The 19938-nt window shown below is 39.4% G+C and overlaps 1 protein-coding gene across 7 annotated transcripts in view; it reads right to left on the bottom strand.

Moving 5' to 3' along the window:
- Window positions 1-11859, bottom strand: part of LOC126094854 (uncharacterized) — a 472827-nt gene extending 460968 nt beyond the window's left edge. For all 7 annotated transcript variants that reach the window (XR_007521882.1, XR_007521881.1, XR_007521883.1 and 4 more), the window contains exon 1: window positions 11618-11859. Coding sequence is in view for 2 of the 7 variants with exons in the window: in XM_049909478.1 (XP_049765435.1) it covers window positions 11618-11831 (214 nt within the window). In the remaining 5 variants the exon portion in view is untranslated. The remainder of the gene's footprint in view (window positions 1-11617) is intronic.
- Window positions 11860-19938: the final 8079 nt, after the last annotated feature.

Here is a 19938-nt window from a genome sequence, read left to right as displayed (position 1 = left end):
TGCACGTAGTGTGCTGTGAGCCTGAGCGTATGTGTGCTCTAAAACCTTAATTTCTGTAACTTACATTTTAACATAGTTTCTGCAGCAAGTTTAACAACTTAAAATAAAACTGGGAAAGTTGACCTATGTTTAAGATCAATGTACACTCCTGGAAATTGAAATAAGAACACCGTGAATTCATTGTCCCAGGAAGGGGAAACTTTATTGACACATTCCTGGGGTCAGATACATCACATGATCACACTGACAGAACCACAGGCACATAGACACAGCCAACAGAGCATGAACAATGTCGCCACTAGTACAGTGTATATCCACCTTTCGCAGCAATGCAGGCTGCTATTCTCCCATGGAGACGATCGTAGAGATGCTGGATGTAGTCCTGTGGAACGGCTTGCCATGCCATTTCCACCTGGCGCCTCAGTTGGACCAGCGTTCGTGCTGGACGTGCAGACCGCGTGAGACGACGCTTCATCCAGTCCCAAACATGCTCAATGGGGGACAGATCCGGAGATCTTGCTGGCCAGGGTAGTTGACTTACACCTTCTAGAGCACGTTGGGTGGCACGGGAGACATGCGGACGTGCATTGTCCTGTTGGAACAGCAAGTTCCCTTGCCGGTCTAGGAATGGTAGAACGATGGGTTCGATGACGGTTTGGATGTACCGTGCACTATTCAGTGTCCCCTCGACGATCACCAGTGGTGTACGGCCAGTCTAGGAGATCGCTCCCCACACCATGATGCCGGGTGTTGGCCCTGTGTGCCTCGGTCGTATGCAGTCCTGATTGTGGCGCTCACCTGCACGGCGCCATACACGCATACGACCATCATTGGCATCAAGGCAGAAGCGACTCTCATCGCTGAAGACGACACGTCTCCATTCGTCCCTCCATTCACGCCTGTCGCGACACCACTGGAGGCGGGCTGCACGATGTTGGGGCGTGAGCGGAAGACGGCCTAACGGTGTGCGGGACCGTAGCCCAGCTTCATGGAGACGGTTGCGAATGGTCCTCGCCGATACCCCAGGAGCAACAGTGTCCCTAATTTGCTGGGAAGTGGCGGTGCGGTCCCCTACGGCAATGCGTAGGATCCTACAGTCTTGTCGTGCATCCGTGCGTCGCTGCGGTCCGGTCCCAGGTCGACGGGCACGTGCACCTTCCGCCGACCACTGGCGACAACATCGATGTACTGTGGAGACCTCACGCCCCACGTGTTGAGCAATTCGGCGGTACGACCACCAGGCCTCCCGCATGCCCACTATACGCCCTCGCTCGAAGTCCGTCAACTGCACATACGGTTCACGTCCACGCTGTCGCGGCATGCTACCAGTGTTAAAGACTGCGATGGAGCTCCGTATGCCACGGCAAACTGGCTGACACTGACGGTGGCGGTGCACAAATGCTGCGCAGCTAGCGCCATTCGACGGCCAACACCGCGGTTCCTGGTGTGTCCGCTGTGCCGTGCGTGTGATCATTGCTTGTACAGCCCTCTCGCAGTGTCCGGAGCAAGTATGGTGGGTCTGACGCACCGCTGTCAATGTGTTCTTTTTTCCATTTCCAGGAGTGTACATCACTACATATTATCAAAGTGTATAGTACATAGTACAGGTTTAACGCTATTCTAATAAACTGTCATGTACAAAGCAATAATTCTTCATTGAAGCTTGACTTCTTGTTGTATAAGAAAGAGGAAATGCAGCTTATACTGTTAATTTTTGGTTATAAAACTACATGACTAGTGAATAAATGTACATCGCTGGTAACACAAATCAGGACACACACTACTTAATTCGAAGACACATAGAGTCATTAGTGAATAGTTATGATTCTATTCCCTACACCTATAACCATAAGCATAGCCAGGATTTCATTTCCAGTGGGTTTGAACAACTGGCCATCATTGTATACTGTACTTGTAACAGAACCCTCTATGGCAATATATAGAGTTTCTACTGACATATAAAACTAAATTACTGTCCATCATCTTGTTAGTAAATTATAACAATTCTCAACAAGCAGAACTCAGCCAATAAATTTCTTTGGACGCTGGTATCTCCATGAAGATGTGTTTCTGTATGGCGGTAATGTTCTTTAGAGATGACAGTGAAGATTTGTGCATACATGTCGACAGTCCACATCTTTCCAGCATGAGGTAAAATTTCAAACAATAGCGAGCTGATGAGTGGAGGTAAGAGCACAGAATAACCGCCACAGACAGAGTAGAAGTACCTTTAAAAGAATTTCCGTTTTACTCAGTGCTGATAACGAACACACAGTTTCCACTTCGCAGGCTCTGCGATTATTTACTGTGGTTGGAATAAAGAAATCTGTTTAATGCTTTACATCGCGTCCACAGCCAAGGTAACAAAACATGGATTATGGCTCCGACTTTTATTTACTGAAACTGAAGGAAGCGGCGGGGCAACTTCAAGGTACCATTCTGGCATTCGTCTAGAGGAAGCTGCGAAGCCACAAAAAACCCAAATCGGGGTGTCGGCTCTGAGGTTCATCTCGGGTATCCCAAATGCGAGTCTAGTGTTTTAATGCCACACCGCTCAGTGCCACGTTGTAAAAGGCAGACGTAAACCACAAGGTTTCCTGAAAGCACACAACAGGAGCGTTATGTTCCAACGTACGACGTATTAATAGTAATGAATAATTAATTAAATGAAACATATTTTTAAAATGTTTGATCGCAAAAGTAGACTATGCTCGGCTACTGCACGAAGCTTAACGACTTTCTCCGACACATAGGCTTACTAATATCAACCATAGCTTCTAGAAGTTTTCTTGGCAGTTTCGCCTCCTTTTCGCGATAGGTACTTGTCGGTAAAGTGGGACATTGCCGTTCCGTTTGTTTTCTGTTTGAGGTCTTTGTCAGCCTCAGCAGTCAATGAATATTGGTGTTATTATACATAACTGAATTAATTATTTTACAGAAATTTGCTACCTAACTTGCATATGCTTTTGTTCTCAGTTATATTTAATTATCGCTCATCATTGGTGTAAATATGACTGTAAGTAATTTCCTTAAAAAAATTTCTAAATATTTGCGCTGTTATTGTAGGAGCACGTCATTTTTGTACAGTTCGTGCAAAGATCTTATATGTCACATTTATCACAGTATTCTAATGAAATAGAGTGTAAGGATAATTTTACATTCTATGCTTCTGTAACAATTCGCCGTAGAACTGGTAGAAGTTGTCTAGGAATTTCCCATTTCGCAGGTCTTTTTGCTCATTTAGAACTCTGTCTACATCTTTTAGATGTATGTAGATTTCAGTTTCCTCGATTACATCCATGACTTTTCCTTTCTGTAACTGATGTAATATTTGAAGTGATCCATCTATGTTATGTATTTTGTGGTTGGTGTCTTTCAAGTGTGCAGCAAATGCGGATTGGTTATTGTCGCTTAATGTCGTGCGTTCTTTAAATCGTGTACTAATTTTTATTCCCGTTTGTCCAATATAAAATTATGGGCATTCTTCACAGTTCATTTTGTAGATTCATGATTACGAATACGGTTCTGATTTACGTGCGATATGTCTCAACAATCGATTTAGATTTTCAGTGGTTCTGTAACTGGTGTATAATTTTGAATCGTTGAAACATCGAGTAATTTTTTTCAGAAATACAAGAACTTTATTTTCCTGTGGTTCGTTTTAGTTATTTCATCTATGCACTGGCATGTATCTGGTTTTCTTTTTGAATGACGTGCTTACCAACTCTTTAGGATTGCTTATACATTTCGAAAAAGATCTATTTCTTTCTCAATGCTTTCTCTTTTCAGTGAAAAGTTGTTTCGGTAACGTAGACTGACAGTATGGGAGCTTGTGTGATCTCGGTGGTATGACTGGTTGTGGATAATTATGTCTGTTGTCGTTGGTTTACGAAAAATATCGAATGCATGTTCAGGGTTTTGGTTCGAAATTTTTTAATCCAGAAAGTTTATTATGTGATTGTAGTTTGTTACGATATAATAACACAACTAAAGTTAAAAACTATTAGATAGTTTTTATTAAACTGAAACGCGTAACAGAACAACTGAACAAAAACGCCTCTTTTACTCTTTGATGGTGCAGCACTTAACGTAAGTCACACAGAGAATCATTAAAATTGCAAGCGTAATATCCCTCCTCAGTTTAATGATTTTACATTTAACGCTAACAAAAATTAAAGTAAACCCAACAAAGTCCTAAAAGCCATGAATCTAGGAGCTGGTAAGTCTTTAGTAAAAATATCTGCAGTCTGGTCTTCCGAACGTACATGCTCGGCCGTGATGATGCTGCGGTGGTGAAGTTGACGAACAAAATTATATTTAACATTAACTTGTGTCAAACGTCCATGTTCCTTGGAGTTTGAATATCGTCCAGCAAATATTTCACCCAGAGTAACAGCTGCAGCTGTCGCCAGAGCTACACATTCTGCGTCTGTAGAAGACAAAGCAACGCTAGTCTGTTTTTTTGTTGCCCAACAGACGGTGTTTCCAAAACATTTTAATAGATGTACAGGGGTAGATCTTGCGTCTTCTTTTCTATTCTATTTGAATCAGCATAACCAGAAGAACTTCTTGATTCACCTTTCGATAATGCAGTCACATATTGACGGTTCCTTTGATATATATCAAAACTCTTTTTAAGCTTTTCCAGAGTTGTTCCGATGGATTGTTTTGGTATCTGCTCAACAAGTTGACCACAGCACACAAATCAGCTCTTTTTCCTGCCATTGCGTACATCAACCACTCAATCAACTCTCTGCAGGGCTTATCGATAATTTTTCCTTCCTTGATTTCCAGTTTAATGTCCATAGGCGTCTTGATCGGATTACAGTCTTGATGTTGAATCGTTGTAGCAAATTCTTCAAATATGATGCTCGGCTCAGACACATTTCTCCGTTGTTCATAGAAATCTCGTTTCCGAAGTCCATTTCCTATTACTTCCTGCCATCAAAATGTCATCAACATAGAGCACAATATAAATGACCACGTCTTTTAAAATGATATAGTAAAGACATTTATCTGAGTCAATCGTATAGACATAAGAATGGTATGAATAGAGTGATTTCATGCTAGTGGTGCTTGCTTTAAGCCATATATAAATTTCTGTAACCTGCAAACCAAACCAATCGTGTCTTTCAGTTCTTCTGGAACGCCCACTACTTCAGGAATAGTCATGTATATTTCCTCCTTAAGTAATCCATGAAGAAAAGCGTTGGCGACATCAAGTGGTTCCAGAAACAGTCCTAGTTGGATTCCAATGACTAGCATTATTTTAACAGATGCTAGTCGAGCCACTGGTGCATACGTTTCGTCGTAGTCAAATCCTCTTTTCTGTGAATATACTTTTGCCACACGTCTAGCCTTGCGTCTTATGATATTTCCATCCTTGTCCTTTTTTAATTTGAACACCCAGTTACTGTCAATAGTCTTCTTTCCAGGTGGTAATTTAAGAAAGGTCGAACTCTTTTTTTCCTTTATATAGTCAATTTCGTCCTGTACAGGTTTATACCAATATTCCTTATCTTCACGATTTGCAATTTCCTTGTAACTTTTCGGTACATCATCCACAAATGAATCAGCATTGAGTGAAAAGAACAGCATAGTCTTTCAGATATTTAGGAGGGTTCCTCTTTCTTGTAGATCATCGAACAGTTTTCTTTTCTGATAAATTTTCAGCTTCCTCTTCGTCACTGGTCAGTTCTGGTATGGGAATTTTTTCATGACCCCTATCATTTGGTTTGGCATCTTCTTCGACGATGTCTTCTTCATTATCATCCTTCTCGGATGATTCCTGTACAGATTCTGGGATCCAGTCCTCAGCTGGTTTACTTTCAAAGTCAAATCTTCCTTCGTAGAAAACAATGTTCCTTCCTCAGACTATTTTTCCTTCCTCTGGACACCAAAGCCTGCAGCCATTAGGGCAGTAACCAGTGAAATAGCATTTTAAGAACTTGCCTTCATATTTCCCTGTTCTCAATTCCTTTGGTACCAGTAGATAAGCAATACATCCGAACACTTTCAGCTTACTCAAATTAGTTTTCTTGTCATACCAAAAAGCTGCAGACTCCTTTCCTTCCAAAAGTGTGGTAAGACTTCTATTAAGTAGGTACACGGCAGTACGAACAGCTTCTGACCAGAACATTTTATATAATTTACACTGAAGTACCATACAACGAGCTTCCTCAATAATAGTTTTGTTCATTCGCTCTGAAACACCATTTTGCTGAGGAATGTATCTGTAAACTGAAACTGTATTCTTTGTTATTCAAAAAACTGTCTCAATTAATTTGACATGTATTCTCGACCACTACCACAGCGCAATCTGCTAATCTTCAAGTTGAAATGAGCTGTAGCCATGGCGTAAATCATCTTCAGATGGCGAGTTACCTCTGACTTCGATTTCTGTGTATAGGACATTGTGAAATGTGTAAAGTCGTCGACGATCGTGATTACATAATTCTTTCCATCGAACGATTCCGGTTCAATTGGCCCATACAGATCACTGTGGATCAACTGAAGAGGTCTGGTGGCACGTTTCCTACTGTGATTGTGTGGCAGCAGTGATGGTTTTCCTTCGACACAATTTGAACATTGTTCCGTGGTGATTGTTGAAGTGTTCAGTTCCAGACCATCAACTTGTGACTGTAGGCATTTAATGTTATCGTAACTCAAATGGCCTAATCTGCTATGCCACAGTTTCGCATTAGTTGTAGTTGAAACAGCTGACAAGGCTTTTCATTGCAACAAGTTTACAACATATAACTGAGATTCATTCCTATTTGCAATGGCAACAGTTTCTTTTGCTTTCTTAATTAATCCTTGAGGCTTTGCAAATGTGATATTAAACTATTCATTTCCAGTATTCTAACTGACAGCAAATTATAATTAAGGTCAAGCACACGTATAGCAAATTTAATCATTAAATTGGTGAGAGGTATCTTACTGTTAATCAGATGTTCCGTTGATCCAGAGTCCAAGAACCAATTTATGTCGTTCGTTGACTGATCTTCATTTGATGCTGCAAAACAAAACCCATCTTCCCCTTTGACGTTAGCTACGACCATACAGTTGTTGATTCCTGAGTTCTTGTTTGGTACCTTAAATCTACAATTAGCCCTTTTGTTTTACTGGTGTCTGACTAACCCTTTTTTTAGATACCGTTGAGTCTGAAAAGCTGTAGGAAGCGGTGTTTCATCGTTTTTGTTTTTCCCGACGACTCCCTTCCGCTTCGATTCTTCATCCAGGAACCTATTATTCACAAAGTTCAGCGTCAAGTCGTTCATTGAGAGCGTTTCGATGGCAGTATTCCGCAAGCATCGTTAAAAGCAAATGACACACTATGTCCGTTTCTTCGACAGTAGCTCCTGTCGAATGTAAATCACGAATCAGTTTATCAAACTTCAGAAAGTGGTTAGCTGGCAAATCATTTGTTGCGCTAAATTTCATAGTTAACAATTGTTTTCTCAACAGAAGTTGACCAGCAATTCCTTCTCTCTCGAACGTATTGCACAGAGAGGTCCATAAACCAAAAGAAGTTACCTTATCTTTCGCGCATTACAAGTGACTGTCGGCAATGCATTGAACAAGATGAGACATTTACGATCTTGTTTAGCCATTTCGGCCAGTCGTTCTTCCTTTGCGGGAGGCTGCGTGTTCTCCTCTCCATCGAGAAATTCCACCTTTGTGAGATAATTCGCTTGCACAAATGATAATAGTTCCAGTTCCTCAAGGAGAATTTCCATCCTGAATTTACAGTTGTTGAAAGTCGTTCCATAGAATAAATGAATACGTTACTTCTCCGCTTCAGTTGCCATTTCGGGTTAACTTTACGTGAGAGTACACTTGGGGCCAGGTATTAATCGCAGATTCCATTTATTTAAAACAAACATGGGGCCATAACCTGATGTAATTTTAGTTTCTTACGATAAAGTAACACATGTAAAGTTAAAAACTATTACATGGTTACTGAAAGACATAACGGAATACCTGAACAATAAAAACGCCTGTTTACTGTTTGGTACAGCACTTACGCAAGTCACACAGAGAATCATTAAAATTGCGATCTTAACAGCTTATGATCTTATTTTGTTCTTTCCATAGTTAAATTAATTTTTGAATGCAAACTGTTGTGAATACATGAACATGATCGAACAGGATCAAGATGTCATCGACGTATCTAAAGTGATAAATGACTTTTTGGCTCGTTTGAGTGGAGCTGCTGAAAAATTTTTCTTCAAGAGCGTGAACGAAAATATCAGCTAATGTACCTGCTAGACATGTGCTCATTGCTACACCATATTTTGGAGATAAATTTTGTTCTGAAATGAGAAATAATTGTGGGAAGTTATTATTTGTAGAAATTCAAATATTTCACAAATTTATCCTTGAGTGATTGTGTTATATTTGAGAAAGATGTTTTTAATGATTCCAATTGTTTCTGTTACTGGAATGTTTGAGTACATGTTAGATATATCTAGTGATAAGAGTATTTCATTTTCTGGTATTTTTATATTTTTGATTTTATTAACAATATCGTAACAGCTTCTTGTAGTGTAATCTATCTCGTATATGTAATATTGCTTAAGGAGCGTGCTGAGCTTTTTACTGACAGCATGTACTGGGCTATTAACCATGTTAAGAATTGGACGAATCGGGATTTTTTCTTTATGTATCTTGGGCTGGGCACACAATGATGGTGTTGTTGGATTCATTATACTGGAGTCTTTTTATAGCCTTTTCTGTGAATATGAAGTTACATGTTTTAGAGCTTTCTTTAGTTGAACATTAAATTTCTTGACTGGATCTCGATCGATAATTTTATAGGTAGAAAAATTGTAGTACTTTCCTGTTGTAGTCTTCCTCTGACATTGTCACCAATGAATTTCCTTTATCTAATTTTATACTAATTGCCTTATTTTCTTGAAGCTTATAATTTATCTGATCTATAATACTACTTTCCATCCCTTTTGTATTGGTCCTACTTTCTCGTTGTATATGTGTTTGTATTATTTTTGGCTGTCGTAGGTCTCAAGCTGTAAGGATTTTACTATCACCTCTACCTTGTTTATCTGCATAGCTTTTGGAGCAGCGAGAATCCCTTTATTAGGCTGTCTCAAGTGCTCATTACGTCTTAATTCCGTGTATTTTCAAATATTCTTCCACTATACATAGGTCGTATTAGAAGTTCGATACATTCTACGTTGTTTTTATTCAGTTTCACAGTCTTCCTAATTATTATTATGGCTATTCTACTACTTAAACTTGGATGATATTGTCAGAGGTACTATCAGCACTTCCCGACTCTTGGCTCCTTTAAATCGTACGGAATTTACCTTCCACGTAGAAACGTTGTGATTTCAAATTGAAGTTTTCCTTTCATCTCTTAACGGAATGAACGAGAACTCTTCTGTAACACTATATGCCGCTTTGAAGAATAGTACTTATAGACATTTAGATCTCAATGGGATACACAGATCCCATAAAGAAAAAAACCCTGCACAGAACACATTTACAGTGAGCACATAATTCCATTAAAAACTTTACAATTTTGATAACATTGTCTCTCATAGTCCACATGTGTCTGTTTACACGAGTAAGACGCTGGGTAATAAAACCATTTTTTAAATTACATTGGTGCTTTATTTCTGCTTTGTGAGTACAGGATACAGGACAGTATGAGCAGCTCCAGACTGCGTCTCCATGGTGTGGGCTCCCTCAGCAGCGGCGACTACGCTCTGTGGGCGGCTCTGCGGGCGGCGCCTGACCTGGCGTGGGACCTGACTGCAGCTCTGCCCGCAGCGTGTCGGCTGCCTGCCCTCGCATGCTTGGCGTGGCCAGCCCGGGCGTGAGTACCTGCTCAACAGGAAACAACACACGTGACGTCCCAGTGACACCTGGTTACCTTCTTTCTTACCAGAAAAGTTCAGTAGCCGTAATACCTGTTACTGCTGCTGCAAACACTATGCTCGCGTTTTATAGGCGCAAAGTATACTCCAGAAGCGTTTAACACATAGATGACTGGTTTGCTTTCACTGGAATAGTTGCTACCTTATACTTCAGCAACGCTGATCTAGCCTACAATTGCTAGTCGTGGTATATTTGGTTCCAAATAATGTAGTATACTGCCAGTCAGTGTTTTACACTATAGTGCTCTGACACATGTATTTACAAAGTTATAGACAGAGAAATATGTTGTAATATAGGCATCTATGGTATTATTCAAAATATCATTGATCTTTTTTGCACGTTTAAAATGTTCATGTTATGTAATAGTCTGTGGTGAGACTATTAAAACTAGTTTTAGTGTTTTCCTCAGTTCAGTACAACTCTCGTGTAGTACTATCTTCATTTACAGTAGATCATATTCGCCTCAGTCAATGCGTGATGTACTTTTTTGTACACACCACTAACATGCTGACAAATTGTGCTGTGAGACTTACTGAATTCTATTGTGGAGACAGACTTTGTGTTCTAGATGAAAGATTAACTGCTGTTATTATGTTACATTGCTAAGTAGAAAATCAAAATACAAGTGACTAAATGACTACTGAAGATAGATTGTCTGTGAGTGGTACAAATCAGGGCACGTTCTATCTGAGCTCGACATTCAGAAGTACCACCTTCTACGTTAGCATTGTCTCGCTTGTAGGTTTTTGCTAATTGTGTTTCATTTACTTTTGCCACATTAATTACCAAAAAAAAGACATAATTACGGACTACAGCTCAAAAACTACTGTTACTGTGTAGTGTCAATGGCAGTATTCCTCACACTTAGTGACACTAAGGTTTATTTCAGAAAAAACGTCATCTTACGTCTTTTTGGTATAACAACGTCGACACTGTACCGAATCTCTGTTAATTAATATATTTCTAATCTAGTAACTCATATAGTAACTATACCCTGTTCCATAACAAAATTGTACATATGGAAAACAATAAACTCTACCAATGCAAAAAGAAATGTCAGGTATGTAATGAGATCCTTGAATACCATGTTCAGTGTATCATCGTATATCTAACCACCGCACAATGCTAGCGTGCTTGCTAGTTTGTTAGTTAAAGTTCTATGATTCGTTTACACTGCAGAAGGGAGAATCTCTCACCTTTGGTTTATTAGTGTTTGTTTATGAAATATGGTAGACAGATATTTATTGGAATGCAGTTTTCTGTCAGTACCATTACCTATTCAACGACTAATTGTAACCAAAGTGCAAATTTAGTACGAAATTTTATAGATGACTCATACTAATATGTTTTTGTTTTATAAATTTTATACTGATAAGCTACACGGAGATTAGATGTCATCATGGTTCAGCAGATAGACCCTCAGAGTGATCCAAATGTGAACCTGATAGGTCTTATAGGGGGTCCATATTTGGCAAGTAAAATAATTATTATCAGACATAATATTAGAGGGAATTGTGATTGAATGTAGCAACACATTTAGCCTATTAAGAAACGTGATAGTGGTGTAATAGTAATATCACCAAAACTGGACGACATGAATGCTGCACTTGAGCTGCCTGCAGACACAGTGTCAGAGCGCCTGCCTCAGGGAGCCACTAGCGACACCACAGCAGTTAGAGCCGTGCACAGCCTGCTCGCCTTTGCTGGTGTTTACCTTTGAGTGCCCGCCTGCTCTCTGCATTTGGACCCTCCTCAAGATCGATGACGTAGTCATCGTCGTCTGCTATGCTGTCGCCGTCGTCGTCATCAGCGTCTCTGTTTTCTCCTACTTGTTCCACCACTTCGTCGCCATCGTCTGCAGCAGCGAGCGGCGTGCAGTACGCCACGAGCAACACACCAGCAATCAGCAGGACGAGGCCTCCCTTCATGTCTGCAGTGGTTTCTACACTGGGTGCCTCGCTACAAGTGTCACTACGGAGCTCACCGGCCTCCTCTTATACTGCAGTGGGGCACTTATCACCCGACTCGTAGAAGGCAAGCGCAGCTACACAGCGCTTACGTCAAACTCCACAATCAGCCGTATTGTTGTCATATCTTAAAGGCTGAATTATCCTGCTGGACATGGTATGAAACCTTGAGGTTGAAGGCACTAAAAGACGTAAAACAAAACTGTAAACACTATATCTGATAAATACAGCACAACCAAGAAAACTAATCATGTACCTGAAAGTTTATACACATGAATTACGATCGTCTTCCATTCATAAGAACAGCATTATAGAAGGGAAATCACTCACTTTAAGAACTAATTTAAAAAGTACAGGAATTTATTCAATAGTAGTTAATGTCATCCTCGTTCTCGTTACATTGCGTTATCATGCTGCACATTTAGCTAAAATTTTTCAATATTATGTATTACAATTCTCCGATTATATATGTCAGAATTCGTTATAAAATTTTATCAATTATTAAAGTTTTGTTTTGTTCTCTTTACAATGAATCTTACGTTCATATAGTGTAACCTATCTATTCATTTAAGATGCTTCCCAAATTCTTCATACTGTTAACCATGCAGAAGAATAGACTTGTGAACACCAGTACTGATTTTGGGGCCTCTGTAACTATGTTCCATATTAGGAATTTTCTTTCCCCTTTTTCGTATTGCTACTTCCACTGTGACAAATAATAACAACATTGATAACTATGAATTAAGATTCACATCCATATTACCTGGAGCCATTCTCTCAGCTTTATTTAATAATTATTCACAATTTTTGTGTACAGGCTATTGCAAAATGGAACACGTACACCATTTTATATCAGTCCAAATACCTATCAAAATCTGAGGAGACGTTAACTACATAAGAGTTATAAATAATTAAACTTTCTCATCATCCAACACCCAGAACTGACACAACGTCGGCTTGAAGTGAGACTCACCCAGAATGCATACAATGTGGCTCGAAACGAATGCGTGCTGTCAGTAAATGAAAGCGGCAGTCTGCTTCCTGGTATGGAAGTATTCGTCTTGCCATGCACTGTTTATGCATGACAGACCAGGAGGCCAAGGATGCCAGTCAAGAATGTATACATTCTCAAGTTTTTTATGGTATGAACTGCTGTATGGCGGCTTTCATTCTCATATTCCATTAGGTAATTAATTCATAAAGGGTGTGAGTAAAGTGATTATCATGTACACCACGTACTGCTGTACAATTAATGATATGGTGACTACAGCCCCCAATCTTCTGCACTTGACTTTGTTCCCATCTGAGACATAAAGATGGATATAATTAGTTCACAAAGTCTTCAAAATATAGTTTTAATCAGCGGCTGTGTGACACAAAGTGCAGCTTACCTCTCGGTCGGATTAATTTCCTTTCCTTAATCCATGTTGTAGTGTACTACAAGGTATATCAAAAGTTTCAACGGCCCACCTAAGCAACACACCTCCATCAACAACTTGTTTTACATCTTCAAGATCTTCTGCAGTCCATTATCTACCTGTCTGAAACATAAAAATGACCGTTGGGTCAGTGAAGATCAATGGACAACGATAGTCAATTATCAATGACGACAACTGTATATACATAAAAGATAAATGTGCGTATACTGTTAACAACGTCTGTTTAGCGCCTTTGGACATAAGACAATTAATAAACTGCATACCTAAAACGATTTTATATTCCTTTCACATTTACTTAAATGTTTAACTGCAACATTTCACTGTATGTTCACTCTCGAGAAAACCGCCAGTAATGCACCTTACTAAACAGTTGTCGCCATTCTCCCACCTGACAGAAGGTGTAAAGCAGGAATTCTGTTGTCTGTCAACAAAAAAGTGTTGGTAGTAGGGGTCCAGACAGTCTTCTGGTGTATCACCCTCTAAACGTCTGTCAACTCGATCTGGTGTGCTAATGGTTACAGAATGTAGAAGTACTAACTACTGACGATGATTTGCCTTCCATCATCTAATTCACAGTATTCCATGTGATGTAAGCGACTTTTCAGTTTATATATGTCAGAATTATATGTGTAATGTGTGTAGTCTGCAGCAATCCATTTTTTATCTCTAGCATCTTTCAGTGAAACTATCATAAGACTGATGTAGAAAAGAAATTGTATGTAATAAAGACATTAAAAAATTTTGAGAAATATATAATTGGAAAGTAATAAGAATATCCATTACTGAAGTCCACTTCATGTTGCACAATAAAGTGTATTTCACAGAGAGAGTGATAACTGCTCTCTGTGTTTTTTTGTCAATAACAGTTTTGCTACTAAGAGTTCTTGTAAAAGAAAGCTGACTTTATTGTTCAATTATTTTTAAATTCCTTTCTTGGCGACTACTACACTAGGTAAGCATGTGATTGACAGTATATCGGTAGCAACGTGTCTGCTGGACTGTTGTGCACTGTAACAGACAGTGAAGCTTTGTGGTTCAGCATAACGAAGAGGCTAGTAATCTCTATGATTATGTTACTGACCATATTTACAGACATAGAATCGAAGTGTTTCAAGTCTACCTAAGAATGACCTGTTCATCACTTTTTAGCATATTACTCAATTACTAACGTTAAATAGAACTATCTGTGGTATTAAATATGTACAGGCAATGCGGCAGATACAGTCACAGGCGTGATTGCCCCATGGGCACTGCAACACAAACGCAAAAATGTCTGAACTGGTAGGCATCTAATATAGACACCTAGTAACCAGCAAAATCCTAATAAAAGGTTGCAGACCATGTATTAACTGAGAGTTCAGAGATTTTCTCCCTCCACTTATGTACTCTTCTGGCAATCCAAGTGACTGGAATGGGAAGCATCCCCATGATTTGGTGCTATGCTAAGTATCACTCCCTACAGTGCAGTATGAATTGCATATGCAGATGTGGATGCTGCTGAAATATTGTCTGCACACTTTACAGATATTGTTATTTATAGAAACATGTTAATTTTGTTATCTTAGTTTCATAACTAGTGAGTAGAATCGTCTTTTTTCTCTCGCATAAGGTACTGCTTTAGATCTATTAATTCAAAATGTCCTATAATAGTTCCAGATGATAACTGTCATAGCCGAAAATAATTTTTGTTTCATGTCTGAATGTACATGGAAGTGTTCGCCTGCAGTTATATATGTAGATTTGAAAATCATTTAGTAACGGGAAGAGCATTGGAATTGCGGCTGTTATAAGTTCTTCTTTCCATTGCTTTTCCGGCAGATTCAGTATCATGTTGCTCCATGTACCACAATCCTGAATACTGTAGACAATTAGTTATTAAACCGAATGAAGGAATTGACTTTTACATCACATAAGAATAAATGAAGTAATAGAGAAATTATATTACAACACTGTATACGTTATTTATAGTCGACTATTGAAGGACTTTAAAAATTTTGAATCACCCAAATTTTCCCCATCCTCATTTATCAGCAATGACTGTGCTAGAGCTTACATTTATAAGACACTGGTTAATAATCATGTATGTTTGATGCAAAGTGCAGTGGTGCTTTATTTCTCCCTTGCTACTGCAGGGTGCTAGGCAGTGAGAGTAGATTCAGATTGTGCCTCCATTTTGTGGCTCCACTTCAGGAGTGGCAACTGTGGTCAGCTCTGGAAGCAGCGCCTGACCTGGCATGTGATCTGGTTCTGGCTTTGGCTGCACCATGTCAGCTGCCTGCCCATGCGTGTTTGGTGTGGTCCGCTCAGGCATGAGCACCTGCTTAATGGTAATCAACACATGTGGTGTTACAGTGATACGTGCTTACATTCCTGTTACATCAGAAAATTTCAGCCACACATTCTTACACTTGCTACATCACTAAGCTTCCCTTTGATGTGCAAAACGTGAATGTAAGAAGTAGATGACAAAAAGATGAGTGGTCTGTTTTGTTTGGAATAACAGTTATCATACAACTCAGGAACACTAGTCTAGCTAATAAGTGCACCCCCTGGCATACCTAGTTACATATTACGTGGCATACCTTAAGGCAGTATTTTACACCATGGTAATGTTACACAGATATGTATAAATGAATAAACAAATGAATAAATTGCAGGAGTGTATTTGTTAAACGTCGAAAAAGTAATTTTTTTTTCTTACGTTTAACATGTTTCTAAAACAGTTACTTAAATATGATAAGATGTTTAAAAGCAGTCATAGAAGCCGGCCGTGGTGGCCGAGCGGTTCTAGGCGCTACAGTCAGGAACCGCGTAACCGCTACGGTCGCAGGTTCGAATCCTGCCTCAGGCATGGATGTTTATGATCTCCTTAGGTTAGTTAGGTTTACGTAGTTCTAAGGTCTAGGGGACTGATGACCTCAGAAGTTAAGTGCCATAGTGCTCAGAGCCATTTGAACCATTTGAACCAGTCATAGAGTTTTCATCACTTCTCTATGCACTGATATGCAATTACCTTCATTGTGAGTACTCTATGAGTTCTCTATCACTGAATAATATACTTCGTTGTAGAGGCCACTAACATGTAGACATATTGCGCTATAAGTCTTATCGTATGTGTGCTTTAAAATCATAATTTCTGTAGCTTGCTTTTTAACTCAATTGTAGAAGCAAGTTAAACAACTTAAACAAAGTTGGGAAAGAAGAATTTAATAAATGCTCAATGTATGTCGCTACATATCATCAAAGTGTGTAGTACATAATACAGGTTGAATGCTAACCTTTCATGTACAATGCAATAATTGTATTGTGGAGCTAGATTTCTTGTTCTATACGACAGAGGAAATGCATCAACTGTTTTTAATTTCTGAGGATAAAATACATGATTAGTGAACAAATGTACACCGCTGGTAGCACAAATCAGGACATATACTATCCCATCCGGTAACACCAAGACTCATAAGTGAATAGTTATGGCTCTATGCCCTACACCTATAACCATAGGTATAACCTGTATTTCATTTCCAGGGGGTTTCAACAAAGGTCATCATTTTAAACTGAACTTGTAATAGAACACCCTATGGCAATACACAGAGTGTGTAATTATATATAAAATCTATTTTATTGTCAGTCATTCATTTCGTAAATTATAACATTTATCATCAAGCAGAAATCAGTCAATAAAATTCATTTGACGATGGTATCTCCATTGAGATATGTTTCTGTATGGCGGTAGTGTTCTTTAGAGATGACTGTGAACATTTGTGCATACATGTCGACCGTCCACGTCTTTCCAGCACGAGGTTCAATTTCAAACAATAACATGTTAGTGACTGGAGTTAACAGCATACAACAATCGCCACGAAGACAGGAGAAGTACGTGGAAAAGAATTTCCGTTTTACTCAGTGCTGATAACAGACGCACAGTTTACACTACGTAGGCAGGTCGTTTGTTTGCTTTGGTTGAAATGAGGATATTAGTTAAATGCTTTATGTCTTCGTCTACAGCTAAGGTCGCTGGACACGAAGTATTTTCCGATTATCATTTACTGGAATTGAAGGAAGCGGCGTGGCCACTTCAAGGTAGCATTCGAGCATTCACGAATGGTGAGCTGAGAAGCCACTCACAACCCACATCAGAATGTCGGCCCTGGGGTTCAACTCGGGTATCCCGACTGCGAGTCTGGTGCATTAGGCACTATGCCAACCCGCTCACTGCCATGGTGGAAACGGCAAACGAAAACAACAAGGTTTCCTGAAAGCATACAACAGGAGCGTCATGTTCAAACTTATGACTTATGAATAGTAATTAAGCATATTTCAAAAATTTTGGAATGCAAAATATACTATGCTCGCCTACTGCACGCTACTCAACGACTTTGCCCGTCACATCGGCTTACTGATTACGACCATACCTTCTAGAATTTTTTTGTCAGTTTCGTCTCCTTTTCCCGATAGGTATTTGTCCGTAAAGTTGGAAATCGTCTTGCCGTTAGTGTTCTGTTTGAGGTCCCGGTCATTCTTAGCAATCAATGAATATTTGTAATTGTTATATAATATGATTAATTTATTATCCTCATTACTTCAAATAAGCAATACATTCAGGATATGAGAGTATCTATAGTTACTACGACGCTTTCCTAGATATAATACATCACAATATGCTAGTTCTTCAAGTTTAAATGTATATAAGTTTCGTTGTCATAAGAAATGCTGCGTCTGAGAATTGGCTAATTTGATGGTTTTTTAGAGAACAGTTACAGAACTTCAAAAGTGTTTTAAAAAATTTAATGAAAATTTCAGAAACGTAGTTATTAGTTTTATGGAAATAGTGTGGTTAATGACTACCTGGTTTTGACTTTCTACTCAGGTTTTTCAATATTCACCGGTGTAGTTTCACTTATTTAGGAGTACAGGCATCCGTTCTTCGTTGCTTCGCTGTTAGAAAGATGTGCTTTCTGCTGAGTCTTTTGTTGAACACTGCTATGTTTGGTTATGGAGGAGGCATCAGTCGTCAACAGACCATTGTTTTCCTACGTTCTTAAATGAAAGACAAGTCAGCACAATGTTTAAATATTTAATTAGTGGTGAAAGTGTTATGGGCGGGGTAGAGCTAACAAAGTGAAGGAAAAAGGGATACAAATGTTCATTGAGGGAACATGTTATTCTGGTGAACTGCACCGATGTTGTTCATGGAAAGTGCAAGAACCCATATTAGAAGGATTATTGTGCTAGAACAGGTACTGACTAATATTTTTCGATCGTCAGTTCAGACATTTTATCTTACAAGAAACTGTTATTACTGTGAGAAACCCGCATCACATGTAAAACGAAATGAGAAAATCAATTTTATCTTGGTCGTGACTTTAGGAAGATATTTTGAAAATTTGTAATGGAAATAATGACAAAACAGATTAATGACTGGGGTACTCAAGTGAAATATGGAGAAGTGCACAGCGAACTTCATCTTGTTGTTGAAGGTGGATAGCATGGTAAGTGAACAAAAAGGATTTTCATATTTGATGTTGTAATAATATTCACAGTAAGACTGAACGATCGTATTGTGAGGACGTATCTGTCTGGGTGAATTTCATTGATTTTCATTTGGAAGCAAACTCTAAAGACATTCTGAAGAATTGCTGAGGATACTTCACAAAAAAACGAGACGAAACGAAAACGGATCTCCAGAAAGTTCTATGAGGATTTCTTATTCGTTTGAAAAATAAATCGGCACAAGAAAGCATTATAGCTTTCGAAACACAAGTTATTCCTTATATTATCTGACATGTGGTAAGAGGTCAGAAGGAAAGGCCAAGGACAGGAACACATCTCAGTTGATTGAACTCTTACTGTAATCCTGGAGGATAGCAGATCACAAGGTTGCCTTGCCTCCGAAACAGATTATGTTACACCTTGAATTTCATCAACTCAGTTTGTAAAAGGAATACCTGTACAGTCGTACAGAATATCGCCTGGAGCAATACATTAACACAGACTGAATGTCACACTTGCAATCTTTCAGGCGCGCATTAATGCAACAGTTCCAATTCCACGTTAACGCAGACGTGGCCTTTGACGATAATTACACAAAACACAAAAGATGCTACCCTTAACTCCATTCAAGTGTAAAGAAGCCGTGACCTCCAGGATTCCAAGCGGGGGTGTTATAGCCTGTGATTCGTGTATTTGGTTTTGGAGACTAGGTCGGGAACTTGCCGATCATTACTCTTCCTGTAATTCGACGCTATCAATCCTTAAGCGAGGCGGCAGGGCCTGCCTCCGACCTATTGAACATCAGGAGTCACCCAATGGCAACCACTTGCGAGCCACGTGCCCTCCAGCTAGCTGTCAGTAGCAGGGCCCGCCAAACAAACAACACCCTCCTCGACCAAAGGCCCTAGCTCCACACGTATGATCGGATCGATATTTGCAACGCAAGTCGTTGGTGTCGGCAGCGGAGTGTCATGCAGCCAAAATTAAAGCCTCCACACCTCACACACACTGAACGGTGATAAACAAGGAGCGCTGTTTTTATCCTGTTCTTTGTGTCAGCATCGGCTTTCACCTGGCGATTAGAGCTTATTGCGAGGATTGACTTGCTCATGATATGCAAACGATGCTTCTACCTCACA

Source organism: Schistocerca cancellata, chromosome 8 (genome assembly GCF_023864275.1).
Source record: "Schistocerca cancellata isolate TAMUIC-IGC-003103 chromosome 8, iqSchCanc2.1, whole genome shotgun sequence".
Taxonomy (NCBI): domain Eukaryota; kingdom Metazoa; phylum Arthropoda; class Insecta; order Orthoptera; family Acrididae; genus Schistocerca; species Schistocerca cancellata.
Note: the sequence above shows the minus strand (reverse complement) of the source record. Positions and strands in the feature narration are given on the sequence as shown.